This window comes from Osmerus eperlanus, chromosome 6 (genome assembly GCF_963692335.1).
Source record: "Osmerus eperlanus chromosome 6, fOsmEpe2.1, whole genome shotgun sequence".
Classification (NCBI taxonomy): domain Eukaryota; kingdom Metazoa; phylum Chordata; class Actinopteri; order Osmeriformes; family Osmeridae; genus Osmerus; species Osmerus eperlanus.
Window position 1 is genome coordinate 11,231,502 of NC_085023.1, and position 14,803 is coordinate 11,246,304.

At 48.5% G+C, this 14,803-nt stretch overlaps 1 protein-coding gene across 1 annotated transcript in view; it reads right to left on the reverse strand.

Annotated features, from left to right (window-relative positions):
• ehbp1 (EH domain binding protein 1) overlaps positions 1–14,803 on the reverse strand; it is a 108,389-nt gene that overhangs the window by 44,209 nt on the left and 49,377 nt on the right. The window contains 3 exon segments of the mRNA XM_062464501.1: positions 9,610–9,658; positions 9,984–10,064; positions 10,066–10,160. Of these exon segments, the coding sequence (XP_062320485.1) occupies positions 9,610–9,658; positions 9,984–10,064; positions 10,066–10,160 (225 nt within the window).

Genomic DNA, 14,803 nt, shown 5'->3' on the forward strand with positions numbered 1-14,803 from the left:
TCATGTCAGGGATGGTTGTCCCTGATAAGACAGGCAGATACCCCAAGACAGAGCTTTTAATCCTGAAAAGGGGGGAGGTGTGTGTGCTCGCGCATGTGTGTGTACGCGTCGTTATCGCCACCACATCAACCTGCCCACGTTCTCCACCACGCGTGTAATTGGTCTGATTTAAGACTGATGAGAAAATACAGGTTCTGGTTACCAACTGACACATAAACCCAATCCCCCATCACCTGATAGACTGCTACAGACAGAAGTGTGGGGGGGGGGGGCGGGGGCAACCATTATCGTAGCCAATGACAGGTAAATAAATAGATTAAAACCTCCACAACCCCAAGTCTCTACACACTCCACCTGGGTATCTCAACTTGTATCTGAGCTGCTTGATAGCGTCAAGGTAATTCCAACCTGTTGACGATCGCACACTCGCACTCGTTTGTTTTACTGCCTTCCAACTCTGCAGGGTCCATCGGACACACACACACACACACACACACACACACACACACACACACACACACACACACACACACACACACACACACACACACACACACACACACACACACACACACACACACACACACACACACACACACGTTAGTGGTCAAGAGGAGCAGGCAGGGAGAGGTGAGGAAATTGAGAAAGGGAGCGAAAGAAAGAAAAAGGAGAGAAAGAGAGAAATTTCTCAATTTACAATTAATTATGAGCCTTTTTGTTCCGGGTCTTTTCACTCCCTCACTCCTTTTTGTCCCTTTCCACTCCTTTACAGAGAGGTTAACAATAGGCAAAGCAATGTATATACACTCGCACTGGGAGACGAGGTGTGTGTGCGTGCGTGCGTGCGTGCCTGGAGCAGAGGCAAGACCAGAAGAAAGGACACGGAAGAAAAGAGAGAGAGAGACCAGAAGAAAGGACACGGAAGAAAAGAGAGCTAGACCAGAGAGGAGTCGGCCCCCAGTTTAAGTTTCTCCTCCGTCTCTCCTCCGTCCACGGAGAGAGTGAGGGAGGGAGAAGAGAGCGAGGGAAGGAATGAAAGGAGGGAGCAAGAGGGACTGATTGGGTTTCTAACACGTATTCAGGGGAGCAAAGTGTGCGTGCATTGTTCCCTTCTCACCCAAAGTAGGCTGTGAAAGAGAGCGACAAGCCCCGCAGCTCATGAGGGGACGGAGCGAGAGAACGGGGGAGAGAACGGGGGAGAGAACGGGGGAAAGCGAGAGTGGAGACAGAAGGGAGGAGTGTGTGTGTGTGTGGGGGGGGGGCTCTCATGTCGGGTGTCGTTTCAGGCGGAGGTTAATGTCGACAGGTGCTTTTTAACCTTAGTTTGACGCGCTCAGCTATTTGGGAATATAAAAGACTACTGAATATAACATGCACGTCATTAGATGTGTCCCAAGTACTGCTTAATAGGCTTGGGATACAAGAAATAATAATCATAATAATAAATGTAGAAAAACTTGCACATTTTCGGTTTTATTTGACAGAGACAGTTAGAGATGGACAAGAGATAGAGGAAAGAGAGGGGAAGACGTGCAGAAACGGTGGAGCCGGAATCAAACTTGAGGCTGCTCTTAAGGCCTCAGCCCAGATGGCTCTGCCCAGTAAGCCACCTGGCACCCCCAGCTGTGTGTGTCTCCTGATTCATTTCATTAGAATTCATTAATAACTTATGAGAGGCCGTATAGGCCATAATTCATACTTGGTCTCACATACATGCCATGACCTCACATATATACCATTATACTCTCACATATATACCATTATACTCTCACGTATATACCATTATACTCTCACATATACACCATTATACTCTCACATACACGCCATGACCTCACATATATACCATTATACTTTCACATATATACCATTATTCTCTCACATATACACCATTATACTCTCACATATATACCATTATGCTCTCACATATATACCATTATACTCTCACATACATACCATTATACTCTCACATATACACCATTATACACTCACATATACACCATTATACTCTCACATATACACCATTATACTCTCACATATACACCATTATACTCTCACATATACACCATTATACTCTCACATATACACCATTATACTCTTGCACATAAACTGGCATACTCTCTTACACACACAAAAATACCGTCTTATATGCACCATCATAATAAAGTATGACAATATATGTAAGAGACAAATAGTATGTGTGAAACAGAAAGTTATTATATGTAAGAGAATAACAGGATGTGTAAGAGAGACTACTTATCTATGTGAGAGAGAATACTTGTCTATGTGAGAGAGAATACTTGTGTATGTGAGAGAGAATACTTGTCTATGTGAGAGAGAATACTTGTCTATGTGAGAGAGAATACTTGTCTATATGAGAGAGAATACTTGTCTATGTGAGAGAGTTTGATTGAAACGGAAGGCAGTTTGATTGAAAAGGAAGTAGTACTGAATTCTCAGTTCCTGATTGGCTTACACATGAAGAAGGATTTGGGGTAGATGTAGCTAACGCCCACCTTCCCTATCAAGACGAGACTGAGTGACATGATAAGATGGCAGAGAGTGGGCGGCTTAATGAAGCCATTGGACTCATTAATAACATTTTATTAACATTTTATTAACATTTTATACTCTAAATGCTGCGGCGTTATTGTAGGGAGGACAGACCCGTTCCTGAATTACGTTTTTACAGTTATTCCTGGGGAAATTATGGAATTAAATTACATATTAACTATACTAAAATACTTGTGCACAATAATATTTGCTAAATGTAGACGTTTTTAAAGGTTTTTAATTTGACCTCGAAGCCTTTTGTGAAAATGAGGCTAGTTTCACGACAGCGACTTTGGATGTATACTAGGCTACTTTAACATGTTAGCTGATTAGCCAGTAAGAGTGAGATATGTATACAGTCACATTAACAAACCTCTTCTTTGTAAACTTAAATACGATGGGAACACATCACATTAACAATTCCAAAACGCACCACACGCCAAACAATTTTTTTTGTCAAGCGTCTCTAAACTCAGATTCCGAGTCGGATCCATGAAGCTTTCGTTGCAGTGAATGGGTGCGGGCACTCATCGGGCATAGGGGCCTACACTCAAATAGGATCTTAAAAGTCCCAACTGGAAAATGTTGTGAACAGATTGACATCAAGTTCAGTTTGTGGCATTGAAGTTTAGGTTAATAGCCAAGGGTGTAAAGACCACTCGGCTAATTAAAGACGTCAACGGTTAAAACCCCAGTGCCACGGGACGGTATTCACACAGGCATTGGCTTTAATTTAAATGATAGTTTGTTTCATCAATTGAAAAACTGATCTAGGACTTTTGACTCAAGTAGTGGGGGTCGGTATAGCTTCCTAAACAACTATGGAATTCTACATTTGAGTTTGTTAGTGGATTTGCTTGAATCGTTGTCAGAAATGTTGGAATCAAAGACGACAGCCATCCACAGTGGCTATTTCTAACGCTAACGATGAAATGCGCCGGCTCTTCAGACCTGGATCAGGTGCATCACGGAGCGGCAGCAGCACTCTGTCAGGAGTGACCGAAAGACTGCGGAGTTTGATATTGGGATTGCGCCATCACTTGGCTGGCATTAAGACGAGCTCCTGACAGAGTGCTGCTGCCGCTCCTTGATGCACCTGATCCAGGTCTGAAGAGCCGGCGCATTTCATTGTCAACGTTAGCGTTAGAAACAGCCCCCGCGTATGGCTGTCGTCCTTGATACAACATTTCTGACAATGACGCCTTAGGATTTGGAGTATGCAAAATGTTATTGATGAATCCATCTTGTCATGTCACTCAGTCTCGTCTTGATAGGGAAGGTGGGCGTTAGCTACATCTACCCCAAATCCTTCTTCATGTGTAAGCCAATCAGGAACTGAGAATTCAGTACTACTTCCTTTTCAATCCAACTGCCTTCCGTTTCAATCAAACTCTCTCACATAGACAAGTATTCTCTCTCACATAGACAAGTATTCTCTCTCACATAAACAAGTATTCTCTCTCACATAGACAAGTATTCTCTCTCACATAGACAAGTATTCTCTCTCACATAGACAAGTATTCTCTCTCACATAGACAAGTATTCTCTCTCACATAGACAAGTATTCTCTCTCACATAAACAAGTATTCTCTCTCACATAGACAAGTATTCTCTCTCACATAGATAAGTATTCTCTCTTACACATCCTGTTATTCTCTTGCATATAGTAACATTCTGTTTCACACATACTATTTGTCTCTTACATATATTGTCATACTTTAGTATGATGGTGCATATAAGACGGTATTTTTGTGTGTGTAAGAGAGTATGCCAGTTTATGTGCAAGAGTATAATGGTGTATATGTGAGAGTATAATGATGTATATGTGAGAGTATAATGGTGTATATGTGAGAGTATAATGGTGTATATGTGAGAGTATAATGGTATATATGTGAGAGTATAATGGTATATATGTGAGAGTATAATGGTGTATATGTGAGAGTATAATGGTGTATATGTGAGAGTATAATGGTATATATGTGAGAGTATAATGGTATATATGTGAGAGTATAATGGTATATATGTGAGAGTATAATGGTGTATATGTGAGAGTATAATGGTATATATGTGAAAGTATAATGGTATATACGTGAGAGTATAATGGTATATATGTGAGGTCATGGCGTGTATGTGAGAGTATAATGGTGTATATGTGAGAGTATAATGGTATATACGTGAGAGTATAATGGTATATATGTGAGAGTATGATGGTATATATGTGAGGTCATGGCGTGTATGTGAGATCAAGTATGAATTAAGGCCTATACGGCCTCTCATAATAACTAACTCTAATATATACATATGTATACACATATATACACACACAACTATCTATATCAGTGTTTCCCAACCGGGGTGCCGCGGCACCCTGGGGTGCCGTCTGATGAGAGCAGGGGTGCCGTGTAAAAGTCCTTCAACCAGTAGCGGACTGGCCATCCACTGGCCAAAGAATTCCCGGTGGGCCGAGACACGTCTGGGCCGGAGGGCCGCTTGCGCTATAATTTTTTTAACTACTAATAAAATGTCGGCAGAAGATTGAGAGACACGGTTGGCCGTCCCCCATTTCCCCAAGGCCGGTTGGTTTATTCCAAATGAACGTCTGTGCAGCCATTACCCCGCCCCCTTTGTCTCGCTTACACTCGACAGTGACACTGAGATCGAAAGCTAGCTAGTAGAGACTATATAACGATCGAAAACCAGGCTAAGAAACGTAAGGGGCTGAAAAATAAGAGAAAATAAGACATCATCTTCACTAGACAACGTTTTACCAATTGAAAAACGGCTATGTTTATTTTACATAAAGCTCAAAAAACTATTTTGCGCTTAAATAAGGGCCTTTTAACCCTTTACTCACAGTCCGTCCCTGCCTTCAATGAATTTTCCTTGTAGCTGGATGAGTTGACTGACAGCGGGCACGCACGCTCAGCTCCTGGCAAATGTTCGATTCGTAGATGGCGACAGCATTAGAGAAACTTTTATTTTGTAAATCAATGTCTGACAAAACAACGGGAGAAGAAATATATTGTGTGACAACAGAGTATCTTGAACAGGGGGGGTTGAATTGGAAGGACTGTCACAGTTTATGTACTGATGGGGCCGCTGCCATGACGGGGAGTACGAAGGGCTTCATTAGCAGAGTCAGAGCGCAAAACCCACATGTGAAAGCCACTCACTGCTTTTTACATAGGGAGGCACTGGTAGCAAAGACGCTCCTGAAGGAACTCTGATGTACTGGACAGAGCAGTAGATATAGGCCTAGTTAATTTCATCAAGGCACGCCCACTGAAGAGCCGTCTATTTTTAGATTTTATGCGAGGAAATGGGAGCGGAACATCAGAGCTTGTTATTACATACGGCCGTTCGATGGCTATCACGCGGCAAGGTTTTTGGCACGCCTCTACGAACTGAGGGAAGAGTTAAAAACGTTCCTCAATCAGGAGAATTCGGGATATGTAGAGTGAAGTCCTTTTCATTTATTTATTTTTTGGGGTGGGGGGTGGGGGTGCCACAACATTTTTTTTACTTTTCTATGGGTGCCATGACTGAAAAAAGGTTGGGAAACACTGATCTATATATCTACATACCTAACTATTCATAATAATAACTCCATATCATATGGGTATTTTTTCAACACTCGGCGCTGACAAAAGGGAAGGTTTGGGCTACTCTGGTCTCCCCTCCCCCCCCCCGGACTCCTCCCCCCTCGGTGATTGACAGGCATCCATCGCTGTCAATCATGAGCAGCTCCCCACTCCCCTGTGGTTGGGCTCCCAGCGCTTTCACCTGGTGCTCCACGCACTTATATCAGATACCATGGGAAATGACTTCTACTCTCTCATTACACACACGCGCGCGCACGCACACACACACACAAGCGCACGCACAGAGAGAAACACACGCGCACGCACACAAACTCACATTAAACAAATTGAAACACTAATACCACAGCAACACAAAATGGAACCAAAGAAAACAGGCTATTCACACTCCCAGATCTGGGCTCCACACAGACAAACAGTCTTCATTCAGACCGAGTTAATGCATTGATAATAGATCTTTTCAAAGGCTGGGAAAGCCTAATATTCTCATCACCCTGCTGCCCCCCCCCCCCTGCCCCCACCAATCCCCCCAATTATTGATTGTCCTTATCTATCATATTTCAATGGAGTCAGGGGTTATTGCAATCACTGCTCCCAGACAGAGATGGAGAGAGCAGAGAAATGACGCCCGTGTCTATCAAATAGAAATGAAAGGATGAGCCAGGGATGAAAAACTGCTGCAGTCTCCCTCGCCCCCTCTATCCCTCCATCTCTTCCTCCTTTTTCTCATTTATTCCTTCTGCTTCTCGTCGTCAGTCACTGCTGCGGTCCGCCCCTCCCTCCACCTCACACCTCGACTCTCCTCAGGTTCCTCCCCAACTCTGTCTCCCTCCCTCCATCTCCCTCTTACCCTCTCCTTTTCTCCCGCTCCCACCTCTCACACTTTCTCCCTCACTCTCGCTTTATCCCTCTCTCTCACTTTCTCCCTCTCCCTCCCACCCCTTGCCTCCCTCTCCCTCCCACCCCTTGCCTCCCTCCTAGCGCTTTTCTCGTTCCCCCTCTCTCCCTCCGGGGTCCTTAAACCTGGACACCCTGTAGACGGCAGCGGTGCCTCTGAGGCCTGCGTGTCTCCTCCCTAAACAGACAGGTAGAGCCCCGGGCACCCCTCCGTCACTCAGCCCCTACCACGTACGACGCAAACGCGCGCGCGCAAACTCTGAAGTCCGTGCATGACAAACCCGAAGGCTCACGAGCCTGAATGTCGCAGGCACGCCGTTCCCTAGCCACTCCCACTCCTTTGCTGACTCCTTCCCCTCCTTCCCCTCTCCCTCCTGACCCGTCTCCCTTTCAGAGGCCCAATTCCAAATCAAGCCCTGGGCGCTTGTACCGATCTTAAAGAACAGGACGGCGCTGGCTCTATCTCGCCCGTGAAGGCCGAATATTTCACCATGATGCTCAGGCCCACCCCTATCCTCTCAGATCTACCCAAGTGCCTGGGGAGGTAGAGGCAGGCAGAAGATATGGAATTGGCTCTCTCTCCCCCCTCCCCCCCCCCCTCTCACTCTCTCTCCCTCTCCACAGCGGTCATTGTCAACACGGCACCATTCATGCCTAACAGGGGCACCAGGGGTTATCAGTGTGTGTGAGTGTGCGCGTGTGTGTGAGTGAGTGCAGGAAATCAAGCTGCAGGAAACGGAGGCAGATCATTCTGTGTAGCCCCTCAGGCTGGAAAGGTGTGTGTAGAGGGAGAGTGAGTAAGCGAGTGATGACAGAGGAAAAGACAAGCATGCGTGTGTGTGTGGGGGGGGGGGAGGAAGAGGAAAGGGGTGAGAGCAATCAACATGAGGTAATAAGGAGAGAATGTGTCCTACAATTCTGCTGACCTGTGCGTGCATGTTGCCGGTTCTAACAATCGAAAAAAGCTCTTCTTACGCACCAAGACGTCATTTTAACAACGCCCTCTCTGAAAAGTGACATGTCTGTAAGGAATCATGCACTGCAACACCCGTACGCCTAAACGCACTACACAGAGAAAATATATCCGGGTGTGTTGGTGGTGAGGATGTGTGTGTGTGTGTGGGGGGGGGGGGGGCGTGGAAGCCTATTTGTCAGGCACCATTCCGCAGCAAATTCCTCAATGGGTAGAAAGGTGGAGGTGAGAAGAGGGGGGGAGGGAGGGAGGGAGGGAGGGAGGGAGAGAGTGAATTAAAGAGGAGGAAAATATGCTCTGAAGGTAGACACAAGCCGGAAACTGGATTACAGCGACGGCGGGCCGACCCTGTGAAGTGCCCCCCTCACACAAGCACCACGACTTTCACCCAGCGTGCCTCCTCAAACTTTACGATCCTCTGTGCCTCGCTGAGCTCCCTGGGCTTCTGCAAAATGCCGCCCCCGTCTCCCAGCGCACTCTCCTCTACCTCCACACCATCACAGGTGCTCCTCAAATGCCGCCCGTCTCCCAGCGCACTCTCCGCTACTTCCACACCATCACAGGTGCTCCTCAAATGCCGCCCCTGTCTCCCAGCGCACTCTCCTCTACCTCCACACCATCACAGGTGCTCCTCAAATGCCGCCCCTGTCTCCCAGCGCACTCTCCTCTACCTCCACACCATCACAGGTGCTCCTCAAATGCCGCCCCTGTCTCCCAGCGCACTCTCCTCTACCTCCACACCATCACAGGTGCTCCTCAAATGCCGCCCGTCTCCAAGCGCACTCTCCTCTACCTCCACACCATCACAGGTGCTCCTCAAATGCCGCCCCTGTCTCCCAGCGCACTCTCCTCCACCTCCACACCATCACAGGTGCTCCTCAAATGCCGCCCCTGTCTCCCAGCGCACTCTCCTCTACCTCCACACCATCAAAGGTGCTCCTCAAATGCCGCCCCTGTCTCCCAGCGCACTCTCCTCTACCTCCACACCATCACAGGTGCTCCTCAAATGCCGCCCCTGTCTCCCAGCGCACTCTCCTCTACCTCCACACCATCACAGGTGCTCCTCAAATGCCGCCCGTCTCCAAGCGCACTCTCCTCTACCTCCACACCATCACAGGTGCTCCTCAAATGCCGCCCCTGTCTCCCAGCGCACTCTCCTCCACCTCCACACCATCACAGGTGCTCCTCAAATGCCGCCCCTGTCTCCCAGCGCACTCTCCTCTACCTCCACACCATCAAAGGTGCTCCTCAAATGCCGCCCCTGTCTCCCAGCGCACTCTCCTCTACCTCCACACCATCACAGGTGCTCCTCTTGAACACACACACACACAGGGTTTTTGGCACATTCACAGCAGGCTGTTCAGTTATGATCCCATCTCGCCTCTACCAGGTGACTTTTTCCCTCACTGAAGATGCATGTGTGCTTGCGAATGCACACACAAACTCAGGATGAGACACAATTACCCCCCTCCCCCCCATGTCCAGGGATTAATGGTAGATCCCTAAATAAGGCAGGATGGAGAGATGGTGAGACAGAGGGGGCTAAGTGGTGAAGGGGGGCTGGCTGGCTCTGCAGTTGCAGACACTTACCTTTTTGTTGTTTTCTTTAATATCCTGAGGATTGAGAGCCTTGTAGTCTCTGGGCGAACAGCAGGGAAGGTAGGAGGGGGGGGGGGGGGGGGAGGAGAGAGCGAAAGAGTGCTTTTAGATATGCAACACATGTAATGGCATTAGAACTGTAACATGCAATTTCACAGCGGCGCAATCAACAAAACTAATAGAGTGGAAAATCGCACACAATCACAAGCACATGGTGTGCAAGGAAACGCGTGCGCCCGCACAGCATGGCATCCGCGCGGTGCTTTGATGATTTATCTCCGTCTCTCTCCTCCGCACACGCACACACACACACCTCATAAATCACAAGTTAAAAGTGTGTGGGTGTGTGTGTGCGCGTCTCTCACATGTAGTCGGGTCTGAAGTGGTGCAGCAAGGCGCAGAAGGCCAGCCCGTTCCTCCAGGAGGTGGTGAAGTTGGTGATCTTCACCGCGGTAGTTCTTGGTGACCTCGCGACACCAGGCGAGCAGCGATTGGCTGGCGTTGGGCTTCCCGCCAAGCACCGGGCTGGGGATGGGGCTGGGCTGGAGACGGAGAGGGAGGGGAACATTTCAAGTTCTCCATCTCGAAGGAACTTTTGGTCCTGTGTGAATACGCAACCGTTAGACCTCGCCCCGCTGCTACCGTGCAAATGTGATGCGCGGCGCACATTGGCAATGCTGAGCGCTGCTTTTTTTTCCCGACGCGGCTGAACCGAGGGAGAGGGAGAGATGAGATAAAAGAGTCACTGAGTTGTTGGTGCTCACTCAATTAATCCTCCTGTTTTTTACTCTGATCAAAACATCGCTCAAAACGTTTCTCCCATCCAATTAGCTTCGAGTGTGTCAAGCATATTGAGACACGATGGGGTCTCTCACACACACACACACACTAATGAGGGGGTCACACTCAAAGCTGCATAAGACCGTGGATAATGTAAACATCTTATTAATTTGCTCCGCCTTTGAAGTCTTATCTGAGGTCCGGGCTTTAGCCAATGGGAGCGTCTCGGAGCCTAGCCTCCAAATCCCACAAATCCACGGAAGCATGGCGACATGCGTCCGTCTCGACGGTACCAGTGGTATTCAGACTGGAGCAAATCTGGTTACATGGGGCTGGACATGAGATTACTCCGACTGTTTGGAGGAGTGATTGGACGGTCGGTTTGGAACGTTGCGGCCCCTTTTGAACCGCCGCCTCGGACAGAGCTTGACCCCTTGTGACCTTCTGGTCTGGGGGGGCTCCCGTAACCCTGGGAGAGGAGGGGAGACCGTGACATCGTAAACACCACAGTGGGCTGGTTTATCGTACAGGTCTGAGGCGTCACTAGGACGCGCGGTGCTCGAGGACAGGTTTTGCAGAAAAGTGTGTGTGTGTGTGTCTAGCAGAAAGCAGAGAGTGTGTGCTGTGTTTATGACTGGTTGAGCGGCAGGGTCGTAGCAGCAGCAGGACATCAGGCTGTGTGGTGACCGGCCTGCAGTGGCCGAACAATGCCCTCCGTTGGTCAGTCGGAGCTACTGCAGGAGAGAGAGGGCTAGCGAGGGGCGCCGCGGGCGAGCGAGAGGGTGGGGAGGGGGTGATCACGGGGTGGTAACGGGCCTTTTAAAGGGAGCGCTGGTGTGAACAGACACACCTACAGGTGTACACCTGTTGCTGCGTGTGTGTGTGTGTATGTGTGCGCACGCAGACACAGACACATACGCACACCAAAACTAAATAGACTAAAGTGACTATAAGACATTCAGATGAATATCCACAACACTTTCCACTGTCACAGCAGGTTGCTCGTGCATTTGCATACACACACTCCTCATGAAACAATGGCGTGTCTGTGTGTTAGTAGTCAGTGTAAATATTAGTCAGCCTCGAGCTGGATCTCAAACCTAGAGAGTGAAACAAGACTTGTTGCCTGATAGCAACTCATAACCTTTGTGTGTGTGTGTGTGTGTGTGTGTGTGAGTTAGCGTGAGATTGTTCGAGTGACGTGTGTGTGTGTGTCCCTATGGCGCTCTCAGGGTGACGCAGACAGAACCTGAGGGGACGACACTTGACATTTCCAGCTCGTCTTTAAAGAGGACCTTAACCTTTCCCCACATCTTCCCCAGACACGTTTAGGCGACCCCCCCCACCCCACCCTCCCTCCCTCCCAAATAAAATAACAAAAACAGAGAACGACAGATCCATCTGAGAGTAGGCGATGTAGGGAGATTGGCAAGTCTGAAGGAGCTCTTGATTACTATAGCGATCTTTTAATACCATAAATCTATTCCATAAGGGTGATGGTGGCGGGCTTAATGTCATGGCGTGCGTGTACACGGGCGCACATTCTATTCTAATCACTCTAATTGAAAGTCCCTCAGAAACAATGAGGGGTATGGGGGGAAAAATGAATGAAAACTACTGGGGTAAAGTTAAAACACACACACACACACCAGACACACACAGACACTCAAGCACTCAGTCCACGGCCGGGTCCTTCCTCTGCCAGTGAGTCATGTTGTCTTCCTCGGGGCCATCTCTTTCTGCTCTCAAGTGATGGTAAAAGTAGCTGTCTAATTTCGGCCCCATAATTACCTGGGATTAGAGACCAGGTGCTATTAAAGCAATTAGAGCCCCAACACACTCCAGAGCCAGAGCCCCAGCACTTTAACCAACCTCCAGCCAGCCCAGTGGAACACACACACACACACGCAAAACACAAGGACGCACACTCACAGGCGCATACACAATCTCATACATTGACAATGATCCAAAAGTGAACGTGTCAACAGATACACGCGTGTAGATACCCACCACACGCACACACACCATTGGCATTTCACTGCAGCTACAGAAACCCCCAGAAACTTTGTGTGTTGAATCGTCCTCGACTGCATGCCCAGATTAGTCCATTATATTCCAGCGAGATAAAGGTACACAAAAGGCATCAACTCACAAAATGTTCGATTCATAAATCCTGAAAAATGCATCTCTCTCCTCGCAACCAAATAGGGTTTCCAAGAGACAAACACAGGGGTTGAACATTTTATGAGGAGCAAAAGACTCGCCCTGACTTATCTTACGGTTCGCTGTCTCGCCCAAAGCCCTCTCTCTCTGTGTGTGTGTTAAAAATTGACACAGCCGTGTAGCCAGTGAACCTCGGGGGTAGGATTAGTGGACAACCTCCGCCTCGACCCACAAACATTCCATATTAAAAAATGAAAAAGGCAACCTTCATTACTATCATTCGCACATAGCCAACACCCCCCCCCCCCCCCCCCCCTCTTACACCTCCATTATAAACAACCCTTACAGCGTTGGCCAACCCACTGACAAGAACAACACAACCCAGAGACAAGAGATTCCATTATTTCCTTTGCCTCTGTGTCAACAACATATATCTGGCAGGGCAAAAGAGAAAGGGGGTGTGGGGGGGGGGGGGGAGTAGGAGACAGAGAGGGTGGACTAACATGAAGCAGATAGTTTGATGTCCTTCCTTCAACACTGATCCGAGGTGGTGCAAGCAGGAATGGAATTGGTCGAAAACGGGCCCAGAACTCCAAAGTGGCAGCCAGGATGAGCACTATTCTGGAATAAGGGACGTTTTTGCCCAAGCGCCCGTGTCAGTACTGACCGACACGGGCGGCATGAAGGCATGAAATGGTTCTGTGTGGCCTGAAAAATAGGCAAGCGCACTTAAATCCAGAATATGCTGGACTTTGTGCATTACCATACAGGAACCGTATATCCACGTGACTTCAACTAGCCTCTCAGTGTCTTGAAGAAGATACAAGTCGAATGCTTTAAGTGCCGGCTTGGTCTCTCACTTGGGGGCAAACGCATGAACGAGAACTTAACTGGGCTCGGACGAATCACACAAAACCACAACTCTGTGGAGGGGAAAGAGCCTCATGTCCAATCTCACTTTCATGGCTTCAAAAGGGCCGTCAGACTGTCAGATTTGAGGAGGTGTTGAATCTCTTACTCTTTAAAACTTGTAATCCGCTCAGGGAGCCTCGGGCGAAAACAACCCCCCCCCCCCCCACTCCGAACACACGCATGCGTGCCTCGAGACTGCCGTGTTTGACACACCGACTCTGCGCCTTTCACATGTATTGTTTGGGGAGGTGTCACACGTATACAACCGTATAGAGTGGTCACACACACACACACCCCTGCACACAAATACAAGAGACACACACAGACAGAGCAGTTGAACAGGACTGTCTTCAAGCCTGGACAAGTCTAGACTCCACCACATTGTTCGATGCAGCCCAACTTCAGGCTACGCACGCACGCAATTATTTTGTCTTTCCCCCTCGTGACAGGTGTCGTGGTAACTGTGTCACAGAGAGAAGCACGCGGTGCAGTGGCACCTGACACTCCTTTGAAGCCTTTAGGAGTCTCGTGTCGCGCCAACGACCACCACATTAAAACCAACAAGTCACATTAAAACCCATTGTAACAGCCGCTCTTCGTAGCGACACAGCGCGGCAGCAGGCCCACGCTGCTGGGATGAGAGCATCTTGATGAACCCACTGGGAAAGAGTCACGTCAGGTTCCTGCATCTGTCGGATCGAGGGCCTCCCTACGGAACGTTCTAGTCTGGTTATCCACAGGTAAGTGGGCCATGCCAGTCACCTGGCAGAGTTCAGTGGGTTAGCATGTGTTAGCATTCCGCACTTGCGCTGATGGCTGAAGGGCTCAAGTGGACGGGCGCTCTCTCGCAGTGCCACGAAAGCTGCCGTCCGATTGGCTTTCCCCCGACTCTTACCCCCGAAACACTCAATTATTGAATTGTGCCTTCAATCTAAAACGAGGCATTTGTCTAATCGGTGCTTTCCTCGTCTGACGCCCTCAAATGACGGAAGAACGGGAAGAGAGAGGGTGTTGTCATCTCATCATCTTACCCAGGAAAATGATGCCTTCGGATTTCAAGCAACTGAGGGTGGGGGTGAGCATGAGAAAAGTCCAATCAAAAGTTCAATTATGTAAATGGAGAAGTGGAGTGGTGGGAACAATGGCGGCGAGAGACAAAAGGCTGGAACCGGAGAGGAGAGCGAGTGTACCGTGGAAAATGCACATTAACATACAAAGGAAATATCGCATTACTGTTGTAATTGCGTCGAGGAGAAGCCCTTTTTCCAAGGAGTTTTGAGTGTCAGTGTGTAGTTTGTGTTATGAGTGCGCAAGAGCTGGGAGGGAAGTC